Below are 25968 nucleotides of genomic sequence, written 5' to 3'. Positions count from 1 at the left end.
GATTGAGTATCTTGGGTTTTACTGATTAGCGATGGTGCAGAGTTTTGGCGAGTCCATGATTTTAGGTACCACTTCCCCTTGAGGATGATGAAGAGGTGGATGATTATATATTGCGGTTGAGGAACGATGTTTTGGCACCCCACACTCGCAACCAGACGTTCTTGGTTTTTTTTTTCTTTTTTCCATCAAAGATTGTAAGGCTACTGAAATCCCATCCATTTTTTCTTCGAGTTTGTTAACTTCATGTTTCAAAGTTGCTTGTCTTAATGAAGAGAAATTTCAGGGAGGTTGTGCGTCTTCATTTATGAAAATTTATTTGAGGATGAGCGGTAGAACTACTGTTTAGCGCGGACTAAAGAATAATCCATAAATGACTGGGAAATTTGGTGTCCCTGTCTGAAGTAATTGACTTAGGAACCTCATGAAGACGCACAACCTCCCTGAAAAACAGTTTGACTATGTTGGACGTATCAGCAGTCTTCCTGAAAGCAATGAAGTGGGTCATCTTGGAGAATCTGTCTACTACAACGAACACAGAATCTACACCTTATTGTGTATGAGGCAAGCCCAACACAAAATTCATGGCTAAATCTTGCCAAATATCATCAGGAATAGGTAAAGACATATAAAGACCAATATTTTGCTCTTGAGTACCGACATATATTTTCTAATTGTTGTGGCTAACGATGATCGACATATGTTATAACATCCACCAAAAAGGTGGTCCAAATTGTCTATATGTTTTTGCAGGGGTATGCCCATATGTAGAGAAAGAAAACAGGTTTGTGGCAACTCTTCATTGTATCCAATGACAAATTCCCACTGAGCGTTAAGTAGGAAATGATGCGATATTCAAGCCAAAGAAAAGGTTAAACAAAAAATATTAGAAATTATATTAAAAATAAATAAAAGTATTAGATTACATGAAATATTATCTTAAAGAGACAAGTGTTTTTTTTTTTTTTGTCAATTATTTGGTCTTGAACTTACTTGTAAAGTCTCATAATTTGTTTTTGTTTTCCTTTGATCATGAGTTACTCAGCGTAAAGAGTATCTTCATGGTCAATTTTAGTAATTGTCTCATTGACTAAATTAATGATCAAACCCCATCCAAAGGATCTCTTGTATGACCATGATCATGTCTACAATAAAATAAAATTTAACCATAAAAATTTCATTATTGATAACTAAAATATCAAAACCAACAAAGGGCTTACATGTTCTCATCAATCTGCCTTTCATAGTGTGGAAGTCAAACGTTATATCAAGAAGTTTTACAACAAGTGCATCTTCTAAAGAGCAAACAAGTTATCTAAAACTGAATCTATACACACCATATTGTTCACATGTGTATCATCAAAGAAGGTTTTGCTTGAACGTGAGGGTGTGAGGAAATCTCATACCATATTGTTCTAGCACAAATCAAACAATATGTTCATCCCAACATTCTGAAAGTGTTGCCCCCGACGAGTACTATTAATTTATTTCTTGAGAATCAGCAGTGGCGGATCTTGCCTAAAATATTAGGGGGGCGACAAGAATTAACTAAAATATTATAATTGCAATTTACTAAAATTTTATAAAACTCAAATACAATTTTTCCAAATATTCAAAATAACTTCAACAGAAAATAGAAATAGAGTTTATAAAAGGAGATATCCAACCTCAAATTAAAGTACCTCCTTCCGCTCTTTTAAAGACTTGAATCCATCAATAATTGAATCAGTGCTGAAGTGTCGATGTTGAAGCTATACAATTTTCATTTTCATCGGAAATTTTCCTTTTGAAAAATGCATCGATTTTCTTATGTTGACCATTAAATAGCTCCTAAAAAATACACAAATAATCAATCTCACTTTTTAAATAATCAATCACACATTCACACTTAAATTAAATATAATAAAATCTAAAAATCAAACTAAAATTTAATTTAGCATTTAAAATATCAAACATTAAATTTATAGTTTATAGGTAGAAAACACATCATCACATAAAACCAATTTAGAATTGAAATTATTAAAGTAAATCAGAAAGCAATATTTTGTTTGTTCATGAAAGTAAAAGATAACACAAACTTTAAATGCAAAAGCTTAAAGCCATGAATAAGCCATGAAAAAAGTTGTCACTGTTTGTTCATGAATGAAAAAGACTTTATAATAAGAATATCAGCGAACGAACCGTAAATAAAGATGAAATTGTAGTTATTTTCGAAGTCGAAGATGTTGTTGAATTCAAAGCCGAAACTGTAAACAAAGACGAAGTCGAAGCTGTTGAAGTGGTTGTCGAAGTCGAAGCTGTTGTTGTCGAACTCGAAACCGTTGTCATTGTTGAAGCTGTCAACAAACAATTTTTTTATCATCGTCGTCGTAGAAATAATTGATAGCTTTGCTTGGTATTTTATTTGTGAAAAAGGAAGAAAAGAAAAAGTTTTGTAGAAACTATAGTTTAAAAGTTTCTTTGGAAGATGAAGATGTAACAGGGAAGTGGCTTGGGTAACTTTGATGTTACTATGACTTTGTAACTTTAGTTGATATACTCCCTCCGTCTCATAATAAGTGTTCTATTTGAGTAGTGCGCGGTTTTTAAGAAAATGATTGGATGTGTTGGTTTTAGTAAAAAAGTTAATGTCATTTACTAGAATACCCCTATTAATAGTAGTTGAATATCGTGGAAGTTAATAAATAGGGGTATAATAGTGGAAAAATAATAATGATTGATGCTTTGGAATTGTAAATAGACAATTAATTTGAGACAAGGAAAAACTGCAAATGGGACACTTATTATGAGACGGAGGGAGTATTAAATTAATAAATAATTAATATATATTATATTAATGTGATGAAATTTTTTTTAGCCTAAAGTTATCAAAGTTATACTATTGCAAAGTCATTGAATCCTGGTCCATGTAACAGTGTCGTGTAGATGTTGTAGCTTATGGAACTATGCAAAATAAAAAGTAAAAATTTGAACCGTTAACTTATTGAGATAGAGTGTTAGACTATTAGTGTAATAATAGCTACTACTTTAAAGTTTTGTTTTTTATTTGTTCAAACTTCAAACCCACCTTGTTTACGTTATTAAATTATTATTATTTTTTTTTTAAGTGAGGGGTACCCGCACCCCTATAGATCCGCCACTGAGAATCAGGAATATCAATAAAACTCAAATAATCCTTGAGCACTTAATAACACAGGCTTCTCAAGAAATCCAACTGAGTCATGAATTGTAATTACATTAGGGAAAATACTTACATAGAAACAGACATTAGTGCAGTAATCGACACACAGTGCCCCCAAATTCGGTACCCATATTATTATTACTCATTCAAATTTTGTCATTATTCGTGATGTTTACGCAACATTTCATCGATAAAAACTTATATTTTCTTATTTCAATGTCTCAAATCTTTGTAATTATATGAGATAATTTTTTTATTATTCCCCAAACATATATAGTACAATGAGATATAGAGATAATTCAACTAAAATTTTGTAAGATTTTGGTAAAGTTATTTAATACATTGTTGTGATTCTTGTGAGTTTTTTTATGAGTTAATTAAATTATAATAATTTAGTGAAATAAAATAAAAGTTAAATCATTTAAATTAATAGTTTTAAATTAAGGGTATTTTAGTACTTTAAAAATAATTCATATATTTTTTTTTTCTATTTCTTCTATCTTTCTCTTATACCAATCAACACATCAAATCAGCTTTTTTTTCTCATTTATTTCTCTCTCTTCATACTTCTTTTCACTTATTTCTCTGTTCACACTTTCTTCACACAACCAAACACACTCTAATTGATTTCAAAATCCCCCTCAAATCTCTATATTTCACCACCATCTTCATCTCATTACCCTTCACATGTAATTCTTTATTACCCTTATAAAAATTATTGAAAAAAACTAAAATATCAAAATCAAAATTAATTGTTTATATTTTCTTTATTCTTTGTTTGTATGTGTGAATAATAGTTTTCTTTTTTCTTGAATATTCATACTTTTCAGTGGAGCTTTAATTGATTGTTTTCTTGGTTGATGAATGTGTTTTTTTTCAAAATAAGCTCCATATTCAAATTTAATCACTTTGATTGTAGACGAATGAATGATGCATGCATGCATTTTGATACATTTAAATACAAGTTTCCTATCATATTTCAGTTAGAAATTACTTTTATTTATAGAAAATTTCTTTATCCACCTCCCTATGGGGTCACCTCCAGCGAAATCCCCAACTTACCCCTGCTTCGGAGATATATCTCCGAAGTAATTTTTTTTTTAGATTTTATTTGACTTCAGAAATGTATTTCCGAAAACACCAAAAAATTGGTGTTTTCGGAGATGCATTTCCGAAATGCATGAAAATTCAAAAAATACGTTGTTTTTAACAATCAGATAATATTTCGGAAGTTCATTTCCGAAAAAAAGTGTTCATATACCATTTTCGCTCCTTCACTATTTCGTCATTTTTCTCCAAAACTAACCCAAACCCTCTCCAAAACTTCCATCAAAATCAAACCATTTTTCGTCTCAAAATCAAATTTCAAACCGTTGATCACGTTAAAGGGAGCATGAAAGCTACAATTTGAGGTAAACATCTCTCATTTCATTCCCTATTTTACTACATTGATTGATGAAATCTGTGATGGAAACTGCAATGGTTCGGAAGTGCATTTCCGAAATAAGTTACCTAACAAATTTCGAAAATGTACTTCTGAAATCATCTCTGGCAGTAAAAAACAGTTTTGGTCAATTTTGCTAATTTTTGTATATGTTAGGTATGGTGCATCCGGACAACATTGTTGACGATGACGTAGTAGTTCCGGAAGTTGTCAACGTTAATAACGATCCGGTTATCGACGTTAAATCTATGATCGATGAGGTAGATGTACGACAACAATTTACAAATGATCGGAGTTTCGCTTGTTGTGAACAATTGCGTGATTGGTGTCATACCCCAAATTTGCCCGCATCGGAGATAATGGTCAATTTGATTTATTTAAATCTCTTCTATTAATTATCTTCTCCTTATATTTGATTAAACTCATGTTAATTTTTAAAGTCATTTTAGATGGGAGATTTATTTTCATGTTTTATCAAACGGGTCCCTTTTTCTCAAAGAAACTTTTCAAAAATAGATGGCCCATTAAGATCATAAGCTTGGCCTATCAAATATAATTAGAAGTTTTATGATATAACTTGTTAAAATGATAAAATAAAACTTATTTAATATATGTATATAACTTGTTATGGCATGTATATTTTATATTTTTGGTGTAGACTAACAATAACTATTAAAATAGTTAATTACCTGTACATATATACATTACGAGTATATATTGTTGACTAGGGACAATATTTGGCTCAAAGAAAGTTGGTTATCATTATGCTGAGTTTTATTAATATTATTATTTATTTATTTATCATCATTAATCAGGAGTATTAATACTCTATTAATTATTAAGTGTTAGTATCAATAACTATTATTGTTGATAATCACTAAATATAATACCTTTGTTGTTAATTAGTGATTAATTATCAAATTTTAATTCTATTATTATCCATTATTCACTCCAACCATTATTATTTAATTAATTAATTAACGATAAATTATTAACTGTTATCATTTTAAAATCATACTATTAATTAATTGACCAAGTCAACTAGGGTTACAAGAACCCTTTCTTCTTCGACCTCTCCCACCGGCGCCGCTCCAACCCACTTTACCACCACAAACTCTAATTCGGTTTCAACCCAATTCCAACAAAATCAAATATAGAAAAGGAAAGATTTAAGATTTTCATTGATTAAAGATGAAATCAAGTACATATCTGAAGAATACTACAAACCAAAATCTAAATCAATAACGCATAATAAACACCAAATCAAATCCGGAATTAATTTACAATCAATCTCAATCAAACTCATAAACACAAATCAAAATGCAATCAAAATATTTCCTAAATCAAATTGAAACTTAGCACTATAAAATCAAACCTAAACTAATGTAAAGGGGGACCGGGAAAACATAAAACAAAAAAAGAAGGAGTATAAGAAGATATAGCGACCCATTCTTTGAAGATTAGAGGTTTCAAGTCTGAATCCCTAATCTCCTTTCGTTCCGCCGCCACCTAATAACAAAAACAAGGAGGAGGTTAAAAATCGGAGTGAATCTTAATACAACCACAGAAAGCACACGAGCAAAAGGGTAAAAATTCTTCACTTAACTTTAATTTTTGTTTATGCATGTTATTCTGGGGGGTGCAATTGGGGGATTTTGGGAATAAGGGTTTAAATATTTGTAGGTTTTGGAGATGATTGCATGAAAATATTTATGGGTTGAGGTTTGTTGTTCATGGTTTCTGGTTCTTGTGGTTAAGAGGAAGAACGAAAGAGAAAGCAAATGAGAAGAGAGAGAAAAAGGAAATCGGTGGAGAGTGAAAAGGAAATGGGTCATGAGACCCTTCACGTTTTTTTGTTTATTTTTGTTCATAAAAATGAATTAATGATCATGTGTGCACCAATTACCATACTCCCTAGTTACTTTCTGATCTAAATTAATCTATTGCGTAGATCTCCGCTAATCTACCGTAAGTACGAACACTCGCACACACTGGATTCCAACGGATCCTTGTTATTTCACATGGGCTCAAATCCTACGCTAATCACACCCCAGTCTGATCCTTTTAATTTTTTTTATTAACAAATTACACCCTTCTAGCATTTTGGACTCAATTGATCTTTTGGGCCAAACTTCCTCTCATTTTACTAACCTAGGAATAAAATATACCCCCGTGTATAATTCTGAATAAAAATGATTAATGGTAGTTAATAACTTTTATTTTGATTAATAAATATATACTTCTTAAAATTTGAACAAATAAATTAATATAATTAATATGTTTGATAATTTTGTCCATTTAAATTTTTTTTTTATATATTCATTAATTCTACAATTTTATTATTTATATAAGATCGTTTTTTAATGTATAATGATCAAATGAGTAATATGGTTAGTAACTACTAAGCCAACGACATTATAATAATTAGGCAAGCCATTAATTTTAGATTAATTAACATTTTATTACTTCTAAAAAATCACTAAGTTTACTTTTACCTTAATTAACCTATTTTTTTTATATAAATCGCTAAAATATCTAAATAATTCAAATTTTTTTCTTATTATCATTTCCAACATAATAATTTGAATCTAATATTATTTTCCCAAAAAATAGGAAAGCGAATTTATTTTAAAATCAACCGCGAACTACGTCTACAATTACACTAATTCAAACTCGGACAAATTCAAAGGAGATTTCTAAAATACTTCGCAATCTCTAAAAATACAGTCAACTTTAATATGAACTACGGTACTCTGACTTCCTCATTGCACTAGAGGATACGTAGGCATAAGGTTTTGAAACCCTAGCGAGTATAACCATAAAAAACTAACATTTAACCTTATATCGATAAAAACCATTTTTTAGGATATAGGTGAATGTACGTTTACCGTATCTTCAATTTAAAACCTAAACCTAGAAGGGGTCCCCTTGAATACAAGGGAGATGAAGGGTGCCTAACACCTTCCCTCCGTCTAACCGACTCACGAACTAGAATCTCTGAACATTAGGGTAATCCGTTTAATTCCCTTCCCTTAGGATAAAATAAATGGTGGCGACTCTTTTCCTTAAAATTTTAGGCCGGTTGCTACAATTGGGTTCGTAGCGAAGCTAGTAAAATTGGATTTGGCATTGTTATTTTAAGGTCCGACAATGGAAATAGTAGACGGAAAGCTTTTTTCATTTTGAATTGCGAGAGAGGTGGGGGTTATGTACCAACAAACCGGGTGTTAAAACACGAAGACACGAAATCAAGAAAGTGTGGGTGTCCGTTTAAGTTGCGCATGATTCGGAGGGATGATGATTTGTGGCGTTTAAGCATCATTTGTGGAATTCATAATCATTCCTTGGATGCCAAGTTACACGGGCATCCAATGGCGTGTCATTTGTCCCGCGAAGAGAAGAATGTTATTTCGGATTTATCGATAGTCAAAGTGGCGCCTCGCAACATACTTGCCGATTTGAAGCGGAAAAAACCGGATTGTGTTTCAAATATCAAGCAAGTTTACAATGAACGACACAATCTTAAAGTCTTGAAAATGGGCCCTCGGTCGGAAATGCAACAACTTTTGAAACTATTAGGCGATAACCAATACGTGTCAAGCTTCCGAACGTCCGAGGACAAAGTTACGGTGCGTGACAATTTTTGGACTCATCCCGAAAGTATCAAATTGTTCAACACATTTGCAATCGTTCTTGTGATGGATTCGACTTACAAGACCAACAAGTATAGGCTTCCTCTTCTAGAGATTGTCGGTGTGACCTCGACGGACAAGACATATTCGGTCGGATTTGCTTTTTTGGAATGTGAAAAAGAAGATAACTTTACATGGGCTTTGGGAATATGCAAGTCTTTGTTGGTTGATCAAAAGGTTATGCAAAGTGTCATTGTTACCGACCGAGACAATGCTTTGTTATCGACCGCATTACTTTGCCGGTATCACATAACGTGCAACGTAAGAAGTAAGCTCAAACCCGCGGTTGGCACGAAAGATAGGCCGGATGAAAACGGTAAAGTCATCAAAGCCGGTGTTGTGGTGGATAGAATTATGGCCGCGTGGAGGGAGATTTTAGATGCACACTCCGAAGAGTTGTATACCGAGAAATTGGTACACTTTAGGTCTTTGTGCGTTTCCATTAAGACTTTTTGTCATTATGTCGAATCCACTATCCTTGACAAAGTAAAGGAAAAAGTTGTTTGTGCTTGGACGGATCGAGTAAGACATCTTGGTTGCACCACGACTAACCGAGTTGAATCCGCACATGCAGTGTTGAAGAGATGGTTAGGTGATATCAAGAGAGATTTATGTCGGGGATGAGACACCGTAAACCATATGCTCCAAAATCAACACAATGAAACTCAAACATCGTTCGGTCGGAGCAAGACGGTTATGGAACACCGGTTTAAGGGCAAAAATCTATTCTCGCAATTGATTTACAACATATCTCGTTCGGGTTTGAATTTTATGTTTCATGAAGCGAAGTGGGCGGAGGCAACGGGTCCTGATAGTTCTAAATGTGGGTGCACCATTAGAAAGACATACGGCCTTCCACGTGCTTGTATACTTTCTAAAAAAATGAATTTGAATTCATCGATACGAATGGATGAGGTAATTGACCATTGGAAGAAGCTTTGTTTTGATGATTTCGAGCCGCCGAAAGAAAATGATTCCAAAATCACCATCTCCGACGAGTTGGAGATGATAATGGATAAGTTTGTTAAAGCGGATGACACAATGAAAATGTACATAAAAGAACAATTGCGAAAAATTGCATTTCCGGAGACCACCGATTTGAAACCGCCATCTCAACCAATTAAAACGAAAGGAGCTCCGAAAATGCCAAAAAATACACAAGAAGACACTTCAACAAAACGATCTCCTTCCTACTTTGAACATGTTGATGCATTATTCTCGGATTCATCGACACCAAAGTCCAAGTGTAGTGGTAACAAAAGAGCCCGTATTTCGAAGCCGCCTCGCACCCCTCCGATCAAAAAATCTCCCATGATCTACATTGATGAGATGCCTCTTTTTATGGACAAATATATTGATAACATAGTTGATCTTGGAGGCGACGATAATTGTGGATATCGGGCCATTGCGGGTTTGCTCGGAAAAGGAGAAGAAAATCACACTCTAATTCGACGGGAACTTATTTCGGAGATGACTTTGCATCGGGACATCTACGTCCGACTCTAACAATCAAGAAAACTTTGAGAAACTTCATGATTCACTTGTTCCATCACTAAGCGGTATCGCCCCGGTTTCGAAGTGGATGTCATTTCCCGATATGGGCCATCTAATAGCAAGTGCATACGATCGGGTGTGTGTCGATTTGACGAGATTTGGACTATGTGAGACATTCTTTCCACTTCATAGCCGACCGCCATTGGACGCATCGAGCCGCATCATATGTATCGGGTATCTAAGATCGCGCCACTTCGTGCAATTTTTTTGAAACTCGGGTGTCCTATATCGGCTACTTCTTGTCAATGGACGACACATCATTCAAATGAGGTGGAGACTTGACCGGATCCTTTCGTTTCAAGAATGGCGGAGTTTGAAGAAATGATGAGCTTAGAGCGTGAGGAAAATAGAGAGCGATCGAAGAACATACCGATTTTAGATTTAGGCGCCACCGATTGGTTCGGCGAATTTTAGTTTTTACCGGGCCGTTTTTTGTTTGTAATGACCGGTGCGTGTCTTTTTTTGTATGTATTGTCGTTTACCATGTAAAATCGGACCGATTCAATACATATATAATATATGTATGTTTTATGTTGTCATTGCCTATTTTATGCCTATTTTGTATGCATTTGGTATTGTTAACCCAAAACAAAATGCAATGCACAAAATTTGAAATTCACCTCTGTTTCTGCATAATTCAGAAATGAACTTCCGAATTATACATGTTTTCAGACCAACTTCGGAAGTTCATTTCCGAAACTTCCACTAAATGCAGGATAAGGTTTGTTGGGTCATTATTACTCCAATAAGTCTATAAATACAACACAATCTTCTTCATCCTCTTCACACCACAAAACACAAATGACACAAACCTACCCCCTCCTAACATTCGTCTACTTCACCAGTGGCTACCCGATGCCGTTCCAATTCCGCTTCTCGCGCGACACACCGTTTGCGGACTTGATAACTTCGCTTAACACGCTATTGCAATATCCGGAAAATCGGAAGGTTGTTAAGCTTGAGTACTGCTCGCCATCTCTTAACGACGACGGAGACGTTGAGTTCACACCATTCGAGGTCAAGAACGACGAAGATTTAGCGGTTTTGTGGGCAACTTTCGACCGATTTTCTTCGAAGGGTCCGATCGAGTTGGATGCGAAACTTCAAAGATCGGGGGCCGACGTTATCAAAATGTTAACTCATCCTCACCTACACGTAATTAACAATATGTAACTTTAATCTTATGTAATGTGATCAATGTAATCTTCATCCGTTAAATAAATCGAATCGTTGTTGTTTATTATTTTTTTTCTGTCCAGACCTTATTTTGGAAGTACATTTCCGAATTCTTTCAAGGGGGTGAATTCGGAGATGCACTTCCGAATTCATCTATTTTCTAGGAAAAAAATATTATTTCGAACGTACATTTCCGAAATCAGTATTTTTCATCAAAAAAAATATGTATTCGGAATTACATTTCCGAAATCACCTTTTTTCTCATAAAATAAGTGACTTCGGAAATGCATTTTCAAAACAGGAGATATTTTGGAAATTTCACACGGAGTGACCAAGAAAGTAAAAAGGTGGGTAAATAAATTTTCTATTTATATATGGGTAGGCAGACACAAATCCAATATATAAAGAGAGTATGACAGATATTATGTGCTGTGGTTACTTAACCTATCTTATTGATTACCTAATTCTCCAATGAGTATGTGATTATAACAATCCCTTTTATTATATGCATACTTTTCTTCGAACTTTTATATGCACATTTTTACTTGACTGAGACATGCCCGTGTCTGTTTTGTTGGCTCAACGCTCGTGCTCTTTTTTCGGTCTGTAAAACTTGGTTTCTTGCTCTATCTTATATAATATATACGTTTTGTTTTGCTACTAAATAAAATAAATTTACACGTTCCTTCTAAATATATATACTACAATGTTATTCCCTCAGTTGTTTTTTAATTGTTATATTTTGACTTTTTACACATATCAAAAAAATTAATAATAATTGTTACTTTTTAAGTTATAATTTTTCTTTTGTGTATAATACCCTTAATTTTTAATCATTTCAATATACTTATCTCTCTCATAATAATTGGTTATGGACAATTTTAACAAAACTATAATAATTACTACATTAAAATTTGAAAATGACAATTAAATTGAAACAAAATTTTTTCACAAAAGTGATAATTATAAAAGAAGAGAGGGAGTATCACTCACCGTGTAATAAAAATCTCTTCCTTTTTCTATACTCTTCTTTGAGCTCCGTTTTATTTGATAATAAAGGCAAACACAAATCTCTATGATAGCGTACTTTAATTTCCTGAGCCTCATAAGTCTCGTCGAGGATAAGATTTTGCACTGCATCATCTTTATTATCTGAGGCTGTACTTGCACAAAATTGGTTCATGACGCTGAACATCAATTTGTTCAATTTGTCAAAATCTGCAAAAGGTGAAAAAATTATTTAAGCAAAATGTTAGTCTAGCATAAGAGGAAAACAATGCCATGGTGTGGTATACTGCAGACATTTCAATATGATACATTAAACTAGAGGGCGGGAATAAGTTAGATCAGACCGACTAACAGGGGTCTACGGTCTTAACTTCTAGGTCAAGACCAGGTCAAGTTTTTTTAAGTAGAAAAAACTTAGGTTTTTTTATAAGTTTAATTAGTTAAATAGGCTAGACCACATGCCCTAATAAAAGTCCTTTACACTTATCAGACCGACCTACTTTAATAAATATGAATAAATTTATTATTTTTTATATTATATTTTGCATTTTATATTAAATACAAATGAAAAGTTTAGTTATCTTAAAAAACTTGAGAATATAAGTTGTTTTCATAAGTTCTCCCAAACTAATAATTTCACAAAACTTATGCTTTTATGTAAGCTCAAATAAGTCAATGTAAATACATATTTAGTCTCATTGTACTTTTGATTCAATAGTACATTTAAATATTATTTGAATTATTTATTTATATATGTTCAAATGATATTGGTTTTTAAGAAGACTAATAGGCTAATATGGTCAAAAAAATAAGTCTATGGTAGACCATAGGCCAGTCTTAGTCTTGGAAATTTTAGTAGACGAAATTCAGACTTGACAAAGCCTAACCCAGCCCAGCCTACTCCCGCACATTACATATTCAACATGGTCACTTATGAAGCTTCAAGTTATGACCATTGGTGCAAAGTTATTTATAAGCTATTCATGCAAAATGTTGAATGATATTGAGAGTGTTTTATGATAGATGTTGAAGTTTCATTTACCACTATAGAGTAAATAAAAAGAACTGGCTGTGTTTGATAATGTGGCATAAGGTCATGAAAAAAAGAAGTATATTCTTACTTTCTGCTAACTCGGTAATTGAACATCCCTTGAGGTTGCCTTTGAAGAGTTTTCTCCTGAAATGGACAGCAAAAAACATAAATAAAAAGAAGCAACTTAACACACCTATTCTTTCAATCAGGCAGAAATAAACAGAGCCTAATATTTTTCACCTTCCCATGGAACCAAAACCAGATAATGTTATTCTTTCCATTATTCTCCGAATCTCTTGATTTTTTTTACCTTCCCAAAATTCTATTTTCTGTTTTTTTAACAAAGAGGAACCAAGATTGTGAAATAAGACGAAATCGTCATTTCCATTTTCTAGGAACACATATAGGAGAGACCACTTTAGAATCCTGTTAGAGATCAAACCCTGGTGGGCACTGGGCATGAGATGTTCCATCTCACATAAAATCTCCACATGGTTCCACTCATTCTCTGAAAATAAACCCTCCACATTGCATACTAGATCACAACAAAGCATTTGGTCCGTCTTTCTTTGTTTGTAAAATATGTATTCACATGAAGAAGTGAGTTGCTTAGTGCCATTGATGAGTACATTCAGCTTGAAACTCAACACCATGCTGTCAAAATGATATCCAGGTTCTACCAAACACCATAGAGCTATCCGGGGAAATTTCTTTTGGAACTGAAAACACACAGATGATTCATTCCTTTTAAGAATACTAAAACGTAACTTCTCCTGTAAACACCCCGAACAAATGAGTTTAAATAGAAGATATGCAAGACTTATTCCATCGAAATTCCACCACGGATTACATACTTCTATGACATCGTTGGAGCCATTATTACTAGAATACACATGAAGGATGGACTTGCCATATTCATTATAAACACACATGGCATTTGCAAACACTTTGGGACTCACTTTTTCTGCATTCTCAGATGTTTGAAATCCCCTACAACCATAAGAAGTTATTATCTCAAGTTTGGGAAATACGTAGCTTGGCAGCTGAATCATCTTTCGGCATCCCCTCAAGAACAAACGTTGGAGGCCAACCATTTTTCCAATTGTAACAGGCAACTGTTTTATTGCAGTCTGGTCTAAATAAACCTCTTCTATGTTCTCCATTACTCCAACTACTTCAGGGAACCTCTCGAGACTTGAGCAACCCCTTAAATCTAAAGTCTCTAGAGATGGCAAATTGATTTTGGGAACCAAACTTTCTAGTTGATTGCATCCTTGAGCACTTAATAACACAAGTCTGTCAAGAAACCCAACGGATTCATGGATTTTATTTAAATTAGTGCAGTAATCAAGACACAGTGCCCCCAAATTTGGTACTCTAGATAAGCTAGGTATTTCAATGAGAAATTTGCAGCCTTCAAAATCTAGAAAGTTCAACATCTCAAATACCTAAAGAAAAATAGAAGCCTCAAATTGTTACGTATCAACTTCAAATAAACATAATTTAAACCAAACAGAACATGTTCATCGTACACTTTCATTAAAAGGATACATACCTTGAATGAATCAAAATGTTTAAAGCAACTTTCAGGCAGGTTAGGCATTGCAAGATTCTTGGGATTAAAATCAGAAGGTAAGGAGGATGATTCGTATCCGCTCCAATCAAGCACTTTCAAACTATTTGGAAGAATTTGAGGACCTTGGGAAAACCGTCCATTTCTAATTATAAGAATTTTCAAGTTCTTCATTTGTCCGAATGCTTTTCCACACCATTTCACTTTTCTGTCTTTGCGCAAGTCAGCAATTATGACTTCAATTGAATCGGTTCCCTTTCAATTTCAAATAACAATTCAAACAAAAATTAAAGGTTGAGAATTTGTCATCTACATCTATGGTTGTAAACACAAATTTCTAAATCATTATGTTTGTCTCTACTAATAAATTTCAGCAAAAATGTATAAATTAAAATGTATAAATATAAGAAAGCAAAGAGGGTATACTCTAACCAGCATACCTTGTTTTCTTCTAAAACATGAACAATATCATCACTAAACCATAATCTACTGCGTCTTCCAGGCTCCAATGCTGGTTCTTGCCTCACAATTTTTCTGCCCATATCTTGAATCAAGTCATGCATTCTCACGCAGCCATTGTTATCAATTTTCACGAGGGATTTGTCAATAAGCTCATCAATGCCATCTTCCGCATGAAAACCGTGTAAGTATAATATTTCTTTGACGTAGCCTATTTCATAAGAATTAAAGAAACAGGCTATGTCTAAAAAAATACCCTTTACATCTTCTTCCAAATCATCATAGCTAACTTTCAGAATGTCATGGATATCTTTATGAATGACTCTTTCATATTTATCTAATGAGGATTTCCATACAGCTAAACTTTTTCCAAACAATTGAGAACCTATCACCTCCAAAGCCAAGGGAAGACCATGACAATAAGATGCGGCACGTTTTGCAGTATCCACATAACCTGGATCCGTTTTTTTATTTTTAAATGCATGCCAACTAAATAATTCAAGAGCCTTTTCTTTGTTTAGCTGTGGGACCTCATACATTTTCACAATCCCATGAGTGGCCAGCAAATGCTTGTCTCTTGTAGTGATTATGATCTGGCTTCCGAAGCCAAACCAATCATGTCCTCCTACAAGTACCTGTAACTGCTTTTCTTTGTCAATATTGTCAAGAATCAAAAGGACTTTCTTTCTTTGGAGCCTCCTTTTAATCATTGAAATTCCTTTGTAAACATCTCCCACTTTAATATCCTTCTCCCCGAGTATTTCAGAAAGTAGTGTTTCTTGGAGCTTTGCAAGATCGTGATTAGTTGCCCTCTCTCTTATGTCAGCAAGATAACACACACCTTCAAATTGATCAGCAACCAAGTTATGCACAGCACGAGCAAGTGTTGATTTTCCAATTCCGCCAATTCCATATATGCCTACCATGCTGACTCTCTCATTAGGTTCAAGTTCAAGGAGATTTGTAACTTTTAACATTTGAGACTCCAACCCAACTGGTTTACTTGCAACATGCAAATAAACACGGTTGATTTTTATAGAGATTTCATCAACTATCTTCCCAATAAACTTATATTCTGATTCAGACCTGCTTAATACAAAAAGCAGATGTAAATTGAAACCGAATCATTGATTGTGCTTAGTCTATTCACCTCAAACAAAACTAATAAAATAACAAAATATTAATACTTCTTAAAAAAATTTCCTTCAACTAGATCATCTTCAAGATTTCATGAATGAGGAAATAAAATAGCGCGAAACAGATATGTGAAATTTTGCAAGTGTTAAAAAAAACATAAAAAATGGTAAGTGAGGTACCCTGATATGAAATGGCATCCCGCAACATTAGCAGCTTGATGCAAAGCTTCCCTCCATTTCTGCACCTTATCCTTCTCATTTCTAAACCTCTTTTCGTGTTTTTTGAAAGCTTCACCATAAGTTCCAGTTAGGTGTCGAATCTGGGAAGGATCCACATCATAAAAAATAGGAATAAACAACCTTTCAGGTGGCTTGGCGCACTCAAGAATGGTGATAAGCTCATTCAAACAGAAAGTTGAAGATGCATAGTCTTTGGAGAAAATAGCAATGAAAATTCTCGAGTGTTTAATGGCTTTGAGAAGAGTAGGTGTGATTTCATCTCCTTTATCAATTTTTTCTTCATCAAAGAAAGTGTTTATACCTCTTTGATGAAGAGAATTGTAGAGATTACCAGTAAAGTTGTTTCGGGTATCAATGCCTCTAAAGCTTAGAAAGACATCATAAGTCCAATCACAAGAAGGTAGTGCCATGATTAGAGATGCAGAATTAACTTCACTTTTTGTTCTCCTAGATTTCTAATCTTTTAAATTAGAGAAGAAAGGTTTAATATATATGAACAAGAGAAAGGAGCTGGTGTAACAGTTCCTTACTTCCTTGAAATTGGCTACACATTGACTTGGCAATTCACACTTAGTCTCCTTCTTAATGTTTTTTAAATGAAAATATCTTGATTTAACAATATATTAAACTCAAATGTCATTGTAGGTGTTCCCTTATAGTGTTTGTAAGAAAATATTAATTTCATTTTAGCATTTATTTATCCTCAAAAGTCAAGAATATATAAAAAGAGACCTTATAAGATAATATTAATTTTATTTTAGTATCTATTATTTTACTCAAATCATGAAATAAATGGAAAAAAAAAAACAATTGTCTACCATATTTTTTAGGTGTCGTGATATTTTTAGAATATTTTAGAGACACCATATCTTTTTTAGGTGTCATGGTATTTTAAGAATATTTCAGAGACCAGATTATCCAGTTCAACCTAATTTATTACCTACACAACCTTGTTAATTGTTATCGAGATCGACTATTATCATTGGTCATCTGATTTTACCCGAATGTGTCATGCGGAGTGACTTTCTCGTTCGACCACCAACCTCTTGAGCTTTAGTTGTACCTTTGTGTCACATAAAATTCTTGAAGTCCTTCTCCATTTTAGAGCCACCCAGCTTGAATTCGATGGTTTATATCCCCTTCTATTTCTCCATTGTTTTGTATTAAGAACCCAAGATATTTAAACCGCGTGACATGTCCGTACACTAGTCGATACCTCTTCACACAAATTTTAAATAGCTCAAATATAAGCAATCCTAACCCCTTTCTTGTCTAAGGTATTTAAACAAAAAAAAAAAAAAAACTAATTTTGGCTGCAACCACCAATAATGATGCACATACAATACACTTCGTTAGATCATAGAGCAGATTTTTAAGAGTTTTAATTACTTTGTTAATTTTTTTAAACATTTAGTTTTGTAGACAAAGTGAGACCATAAATTAAGAATATAAATATCAAAATTGATTGTTACCTCCAATAATGATGCACATACATTAGACAAACTCAAAGTTGCTTAAGTCTCCTAAGCAGTTGTCTCAAAAGTCTCACCGAGGACTAGATCTGGTACTGCATTATCTCATCTTCTTGTGCTATGCTTGCACTAGCACCTAATTGGTGGATGATGCTAGAGAGAAAATCCTTCAACTGTGCAAAATGGAAAATAATTATATATGCGAAATGTTAGTCTAGTGTGAAATCCATTCAAAATCAATTGGAACTCTAATGTTAAGTCTAACACTAGAAATGAGGAAAACAATTCTATGGTATGTGCACTACAAATTGTAACAAAGGTTTGACCAATCCAATATGATACATTACATGTTAAACACTGATGCTCTTGAAGTCTGCAACTTATGAACAATGTTATAAAGTTATTTATAACCCATTCTTAAATCACCATGTGGTCATCCTTAAATAATTTTGTTTGAATAGGTGGTGATTATGATTAAAAACAAAAAAGAAAAACATGTTAAATAAAGTAATACTTCAATCATTCCTAGTAGAATAAAACATACAAATGAAATGGAAATAAAATGCATTTTGAAAAAGAAAAAAAAAAAGAGAGAGAGATATTTACTAGTGAGAGTTAGGAACAAGAAAGTTGTCCTGTAGATGCACATTCACACCCACGGTGGCGGCAAGGCTACGGCGGCTAGCAACCACGGCAGAGCAAGACAGCGGGAGGGGTGAGGGACACACTCCACTTTTCGTATGCCATCTTCCGCATGAAAACCTTGTAAGTATAGTATTTCTTTGACATAGCCTATTTCATAAGAATTAAAGAAACAAGCCTTTTTCATCTTCTTCCAAATCATCATAGCTAACTTTGAGAATGTCATGGATGTCTTTAAAAATGACTTTCTTTCTTTGGAGCCTCCTTTTAATTATTGAAACTCCTTTGTCAACATCTCCCACTTTAATATCCTTTTACCCGAGTATTTCAGAAAGTAGTGTTTCTTGGAGTTGAGCAAGATCATGATTAGTTGCCTATTCCACTGGTTCCATAAATGCATACCATGTTGACTCTCATTAGATTCAAGGTCAAGGAAATGCATACCATGTTGACTCTCATTAGAGTCAAGGTCAGGGAAAGATGTAACTTCTAACATTCGAGACTTGAACCCAACTGGTGTTATGTTATTGCAACATGCAGAGGAATACGGTTGATCTTTATAGAGACCTCTCAACGGTTTTTCCAATAAAACTCTATTCCTCTCAACGATTTTTCCGATAAAATTCTACTCCGGTTCAGCCCTGCGCATTACAGTCGTACATGTAAACTGAAAAGAGTCATTGAATGTGCTTAGATTGTCTATTCACTTCAACCAAAACTAATCATATAACATATTATTACAACTTCGCAATATTTCTCAATTAGATTTATATGTTTACTAGTAAAGATCATGTGCAAGATTGCATGAATTTGTGAAAAAATTACGTAAAGAATGTATGAGGTTTTGCCATGTGTGATTAGGGAAAAATGTTTCTTAGAATGAATATATAGTGACAGAAAAATGTATTTATAAATAAATAAGTGCAGACAACAGAACCAGAGTTCAATCAACTGTCTCTATGTGTATGATAACAGAAATATATGAATCTGAAGAAAAAAGGTGTCAAAGAAGAAATGATTTTGCCTTGACTTGCATCCTACTAGTTCTACTTACTGTGAACTGTTATTGAATTCAATGGACCCAAATTTTTTTTGAGAGAAAATTAAATAAAAATAAGAGCTTAAATGTAATACTCACTTTTTCTAAATTTTTAAAAAAAAAACTAAAGAGAAACAAAATATAAAGAAAGAAACATCTAATATTCCAATTAGATCAACATTGACACTCACATTCAAAAGTTTGGGAGAATAAACCAAAATTCAATATAACAACGATGCAAACCAAACTGATTCATCAAGTGCCTACTTAAAACATCCAATTAGTCCTCTGTTTTGTTTTAATAGACATAAGGTTGAAAGTTATTCGTGTACAAATCATAGCATAAGGTTGTTGAGTTTGTTGGGTTGAACTTATGTAGTAAATTTCTCAATATATTTCATGATTCTGAAATTTCAATTATACTCTCTGCATATTAGGAGGCACATTTTTTTTTAAAAAATTATCTTCATTTGAGAAAATACTCTTTCTATGAAGTTGTGGAAAGAAACTTCACTACAGGAAAAAAGGTCTCCTACCACGCCCAAGAAACCGAGGCTATATGCAAAATAACCGCGGCGTAACGCTGAGGCCACGGTTTGGCCACGGAAATCCAACTGTGGAGTATGCGGCCGTGGCCTAAAGTAAAGTCCACGGTTTTTTGGTATAGACCACGCCTTTTTGACAACCGTGGCTTTTTTAGGCCACAGTTTAAGTAGCTTGATTAAGGCCGCGGTTTGTATTTGTCATGACTGCAAAACTGTGGCTATATGGTAAAGCCACGGTTTCAATTTAACGTTTACGATACAGTTTTGGTTCAAGATATAGCCACGGTTTGGTTATGACCACATATTTAAAATTGTTGTTATATGTTATGCTTTCTAAACCATTTATCTTGCCACGGTTTATTTCTGTATCATTAAATAAATATGTCATTATATATATATATATATATATATATATATATATATATATATATATATATATATATATATATATATCAATATAAAATTAATAATAATATTGATGATTAGAATCTAATTAATTACAAGCAAATTAACATTAAGGTCAAAAGTAAGTTTTTTTTTGTAGTGCCACTAATAATAGTTGGATACTAAGTTTTGATGTCATCCCAAATTCAAAACAACCATGGGATCCAAAACAAGAGCTAAAATAAACACAAGTTTCTCTCAAAAAAGAGTCATCCCAAAATAACAAAAAAAAATTCTAAGAACTAGCTAACTAGATAATATAAAACACAACTATTCTTTTTGATCTTCTCCTTGTCCTTTTCTTACTTGCCCCTGTGTTAGATAAAATATAATTAGCATGGGATATAAATTTGAATGAAACAGTAATAAAGAATGATGCATGACACGAAGCTTAGTACGTACCTTCAGTTTGTTTACTTCCATTTTGCTGAGTGTTTTCTTCTTCACCCATTATATTTTCTTCTTCCTCAAGATTCTCACATTCATCTTCTTCACTATTTCCCCCATTTTCTTTGAGGAATTCTTCAGCTGATGTCGATTTACACATTGGTTATATCAATTGAGTTAGACCAACAAAACACAGGTGCTGATTAAAAACTGAAGAATAATAACTAATGTCTTTATAAATTCTCAGGGTGACAGCTAGCATGTTGAAAAAGAATGCAATTAAAAGGATGTTTTAATATGCTGCCAAATATACAATTAAAAGGATGTTTATCAATTCTAACATCTTCTATAAAAGAAAAATAGAATTACTATAATAACATTTGAACAAGCCATGAAATGTAACTGCATACGTTAAAAAAGTTTGACTTTGATTTCCAAATTCCTGCCCCTTGGTATAAATATATATATATACACACCTAACAAACTCTCTTCACATTCAATTCATATTCTGCCTTAACAAATTGACAACAAATTGATTGATGTCTTAAAAACCATATCTCCAATATTGACAGCTTCATTAATAAGACTACTTTGATTAATATCATTGAGACAGTCTTTCAGTTTCTGAAGCCGGATTCCCTTACTCTCATCAAGTGTTTGATCATGTTTTTAGTGCATTTAGAAAGTAGAAAATAGAGAGTGAATGCTAATAGAAATGAGAGGAACAAACAACTTAGCAAAAACTCCATCTATCAAACAAAGAGATGTATGGTGTTGTAGTTATTCAGATCTAATATTCGAACTATATATGCAACATGAAGGGAGTAGAAACATGCATGTTATCTGGCAATGCTAGGAGTCAAATATGGAGGAAATGATTCTCTTCATAGTCGCATTTGATAGGAAGCTGTCGACTGTCTCTAGGAGTCAAATATGGCCACAATAGTCTTCATTAATGCAGTAGTAAAATATTATTTTTCTTCCAATATTTTAATCTATTTCAACATAATTATTATTATTATTTTATAAAATCAAATCTTTTCTATCAATTTACTTGATAGAGTCAAATTGACTAAGTCAACATATCTCAATTTTTAATAAGTAATTAACTACTTATAAAAAAACTTGCATATCACTACTGACAAACAATTGTTAGAATGATATTCTAACATCTAAGGTTGTTGTTACATTACATTAGTTTAACAATTGTCAGGTATCAACAAACATGCAGTAGAAGAACACAGATGTTAAATACCAGATATATCCAAGTAAGCCTCGGGTAGAATTGGCGGACCGTTATCAATTGGCGGACAGTTAATACATTATTTAGGTCAGGCAGAATCAAAATTTCATTGAGATAAGACACTAAACATCAGATATTTTCATGGGAAGAAATCGATAAAATGTGCATTCATTATTTTAAGCGTATTTTTTAACTTTGAACATAGAGTGACAGAATTGTAATAAACTAGAGCTTGTACCTCTCCAGTAAATTGCACGGTCGTAAATTTGTTCAGGAAAATATCACAATAATGAGCAGGTGTAATGCTTGAAATCTTGAAGTGATTCAATTTCCACACGGATCTGGTGCTGGCTACTGAGAGCTCTCTTGGCACGCTCACTCTCCCTCCTCAGTTTGCCAAGTGCTCTGTTGTCCTTGCTAATATCCTTTCCATGCTTTTTCTTGATCAACTTAATGAAGTACTCCATTATTCTCTGATCAAAGTCCTCACCTAGTAAACAATGGAATAGAGTTAGCAAGCATTAACAGTAGAATAAAGTTTCATAAAAAGTAAAAATTGTCTTATTCTTCTATTATATAGCAAAAACTAACCTCCAAGATGGGTATCTCCATTTGTAGCAAGAACCTCAAAAACACCATTGTCAATTGTCAAGACACTGACATCAAAAGTACCACCTCCAAGATCAAAGACAAGAATGTTCTTCTCTCCACCTTTCTTGTCCAATCCATAAGCAATGGCCGCAGTTGTGGGTTCATTGATGATTCTAGCAACATTGAGACCGACAATGACACCGGCATCCTTGGTGGCCTGTCTCTGAGCATCATTGAAATAAGCTGTACATTTCAAAAGAAAACAATAAACATTAGAATAAAAACAACAGGTGAAAGAAAATAATCAAGATTACATGAGGAACATTGTAGTTGGCTTATTCACCTGGGACAGTAACAACAGCATCACGAATTGTCTTTCCGAAGAATGCTTCAGCAGTGTCCTTCATCTTAGTCAGAATCATAGCACTGACTTCCTCAGGACTGAAGAACTTGGTCTCACCATCCTTTACTCTGACCTGAATGTATAGTTTTCCATCCTTGTTGACAATCTTGTAAGGAACTAGCTTCATGTCTCTCTGAACTTCCTTATGATTAAATCTACAAGCAAAAACACCTCAGTCAATATTGATCCCATTAAATCAAATTATAACAGGAGTAGTAATCTAATGATTTATGAACAACATATAACAATGTCTTACTTTCTTCCGATAAGTCTCTTGACATCAAAGATAATCCTTTCAGGGTTGACAGCTGCAAGATTCTTTGCAGCCTCCCCAATCAATCTCTCATCATCGGTGAAAGAAACCCATGACGGTATGATACGGTTACCTTGGTCGTTGGCTATGATCTCAACATGGCCATTCTTGTAAACACCAACACACGAATATGTTGTTCCAAGATCTATCCCAATAACAGTCCCCAACTTGGTAGCTTCCTCTTTTGCAACAGATGATGCAAACAGACATCCTACAACTAAATAATAACAGAACGAATACTATGAACCACCAATGATGATTGATAATTCCATCAGTGTTGCTTGTAAAATGTTTTTTTCATGCATAACAGCAGGAAATTCATATCCTTTTATAGATTTACCAATGTCTGGTTTATAAACAGTCTCAGAGAATCAAATCCCAATAGAAAATTAAACAGATAGATTAACTAAATAGATGCATACCCATTCCTATCTCCAAGGTGCCATCGTCAATGTCGTTAGCGTCTTGAGCCACACTCATCTTAGAACTTTAAACAATCAAACAAAAGAAGAGTGCAAGAGTCAATACATGCCAAATCAAAAACACAAGAAGAAAAACCCTAAATTTAGAACCTATAGCTATTCACAAACATTCCAGCGCAGCTTTTTGACAAAAATTTCCAGAAAACCCTAAAATCTATCCATGTTCGTTCATAGTCTTTGCAGACCCAGAGAATAAACCCTAAAACGAAAAGAAAGAAGAAGAGCTCACCTGAAAAGCTTTCTACCGCCGCTCACCACCGTCACTTCCGCCGATTGAAGGTTTTTGTTGCTCGATTCGCTCTTCACATTGCAGAATCCTTGATTTTTTGGAGATTCTCCATTAGGATTTCCACTCGACCCCTTTTAGATCCGCCTCATTCCACCCATTTCCTGCAATAATCGCACTCGGGTTAGAAAGGATAAGGGAGAGAGGATTTCAAAAATGTAAACGAATTGGATATCAGACCTAGGTGCAGTGTCGCCGCCATCGTCTTCTTCATCGCTGCTGTGGAGATTCATCATCTCTGCGTTGGTTTTTGTGTTTAGAGCTGCCGCGACTGCCGTCGGAGGCATGGCGGCGCGTTGGTTTTCTTTGTTTGAAACTGAAGGCGAAGGTAAGAGAGGGAGGGAAGCGAAGGTATGAGAGTAAAAGAAGAGAGAAACTGAAACAGTGTTAGGAATTGGTTTTTCAATTTTTTTTTAATAAAAAATAATTAGAAAAGAAAATAATAAAAAAGAGGGAAACTGAAAATAAAAGAGGGAATGTTTGGCGGGGTATAAAATTGTGGGCTTCGACCACAGTTTGAAGTGAAACTTATAAGCCGCGGTTATTAATTGTGGTAGAAATATAAATGTCATTTTGTAAACGTGACAATTTAAGAAAAGGCCACCGTTTCACAATCTGGGATCAATATTTCAAAACATATTTCCACGGTTTGAAAACTCCGGCCAAAGCTTATATATAGCCACAGTTTTTGAGCTGTGGAAGAATTTAGCGTGGCCGTAGGTCATATTTCTTGTAGTGCTTCTAACGCCTTTAACTTATAGATAGAATACATACATTGTCTTCAATGTGTTAAATGTGATAAACAACCAAGGGAGTAAGAATGTAAAAACATAAAATGGTAAGATACTATCTAGTAGAATTATAACTAATACGATGTAAAAAAATTTAGATGCTAAAATATTTTATTTCTTCCTTTATATTATTTATTTACTAATATTTATAGTTCAATTTAAAAATGATTACGGTACTTGCATCATATCTTATTTAGTTATATATATATATATATATATATATATATATATATATATATATATATATATATATATATATATATATATATATATATATTATAAATTTTTGTATCTTATTATTTCGTTTTAAGAAATAAATAGTTATTACATAATAAAACGATATATTTCACTGTATGAAATTTCCAAAATATATTACTAAGGGAAAGATATATACTAATATCAAATTTAATAGCACGGATTTTTACTTAAGTTTGGTTATTGCATTTTAAACCAAAATTTTAAGAAGACGGTTTTATTTATAAGGTATTAAGTAATCTTAAGTACTTATATCATATACATGACATGATTGGTTAACTATTTGATCAAGAATGGCATGCATAGAAATTTAGCTTTAAGAAGAAGGGCATAATATTCATTCTCACTCAAAATCATCCTTCTAGTAAATATAAATCTTAAGGAATTGGTTACGAATGAACAAGATGGAAAATTAGTAAATAACACATGATTGGAGGGAAAATATAGGTCTTTTTCATAAGGATCTCTTTTGCTAATATTGTGCACTTGTTTTCTTGACCTCTGAGAAGGAAGAAATCAGAATGTGAATGAGTAAATGAAGAAAAACTTGAATGGAAGAAAATATGAGGAAGTGTGCACTCA

At 33.4% G+C, this 25968-nt stretch overlaps 2 protein-coding genes across 3 annotated transcripts; both read right to left on the bottom strand.

The window, feature by feature from the left end:
* Nucleotides 1-1230: 1230 nt before the first annotated feature.
* LOC131631893 (disease resistance protein Roq1-like) lies at nucleotides 1231-17021 on the bottom strand. Of its 2 annotated transcripts, XM_058902654.1 has the most exons (9): nucleotides 16434-17021; nucleotides 15099-16203; nucleotides 14641-14913; nucleotides 13326-14533; nucleotides 13174-13229; nucleotides 12038-12262; nucleotides 2179-2333; nucleotides 1665-1827; nucleotides 1231-1515 (listed from the first exon to the last, which is right to left on the bottom strand). In XM_058902654.1, the coding sequence occupies exons 1-8, from the start codon at nucleotides 16901-16903 to the stop codon at nucleotides 1723-1725; spliced, it is 3597 nt and encodes a 1198-aa protein (XP_058758637.1). In that variant the 5' UTR covers nucleotides 16904-17021; the 3' UTR covers nucleotides 1231-1515; nucleotides 1665-1722. The 2 variants fall into 2 exon arrangements, with proteins under 2 accessions (XP_058758637.1, XP_058758638.1); XM_058902655.1 differs by lacking the exons at nucleotides 1231-1515; nucleotides 1665-1827; nucleotides 2179-2333 and adding an exon at nucleotides 5857-6131.
* Nucleotides 17022-20711: 3690 nt separating this feature from the next.
* On the bottom strand, nucleotides 20712-24700 carry LOC131631928 (luminal-binding protein 4-like). The gene is made up of 9 exons (XM_058902689.1): nucleotides 24521-24700; nucleotides 24284-24444; nucleotides 23995-24059; nucleotides 23516-23789; nucleotides 23200-23414; nucleotides 22857-23099; nucleotides 22504-22755; nucleotides 21038-21163; nucleotides 20712-20947 (listed from the first exon to the last, which is right to left on the bottom strand). Exons 3-7 carry the CDS (start codon nucleotides 24050-24052, stop codon nucleotides 22547-22549), a joined length of 999 nt encoding a protein of 332 aa, XP_058758672.1. The 5' UTR covers nucleotides 24053-24059; nucleotides 24284-24444; nucleotides 24521-24700; the 3' UTR covers nucleotides 20712-20947; nucleotides 21038-21163; nucleotides 22504-22546.
* Between the last annotated feature and the right edge of the window lie 1268 nt (nucleotides 24701-25968).

This window comes from Vicia villosa, unplaced genomic scaffold (genome assembly GCF_029867415.1).
Source record: "Vicia villosa cultivar HV-30 ecotype Madison, WI unplaced genomic scaffold, Vvil1.0 ctg.000881F_1_1, whole genome shotgun sequence".
In the NCBI taxonomy this organism is placed as follows: Eukaryota; Viridiplantae; Streptophyta; class Magnoliopsida; order Fabales; family Fabaceae; genus Vicia; species Vicia villosa.
This window is presented reverse-complemented; position numbering and strand designations above follow the sequence as displayed.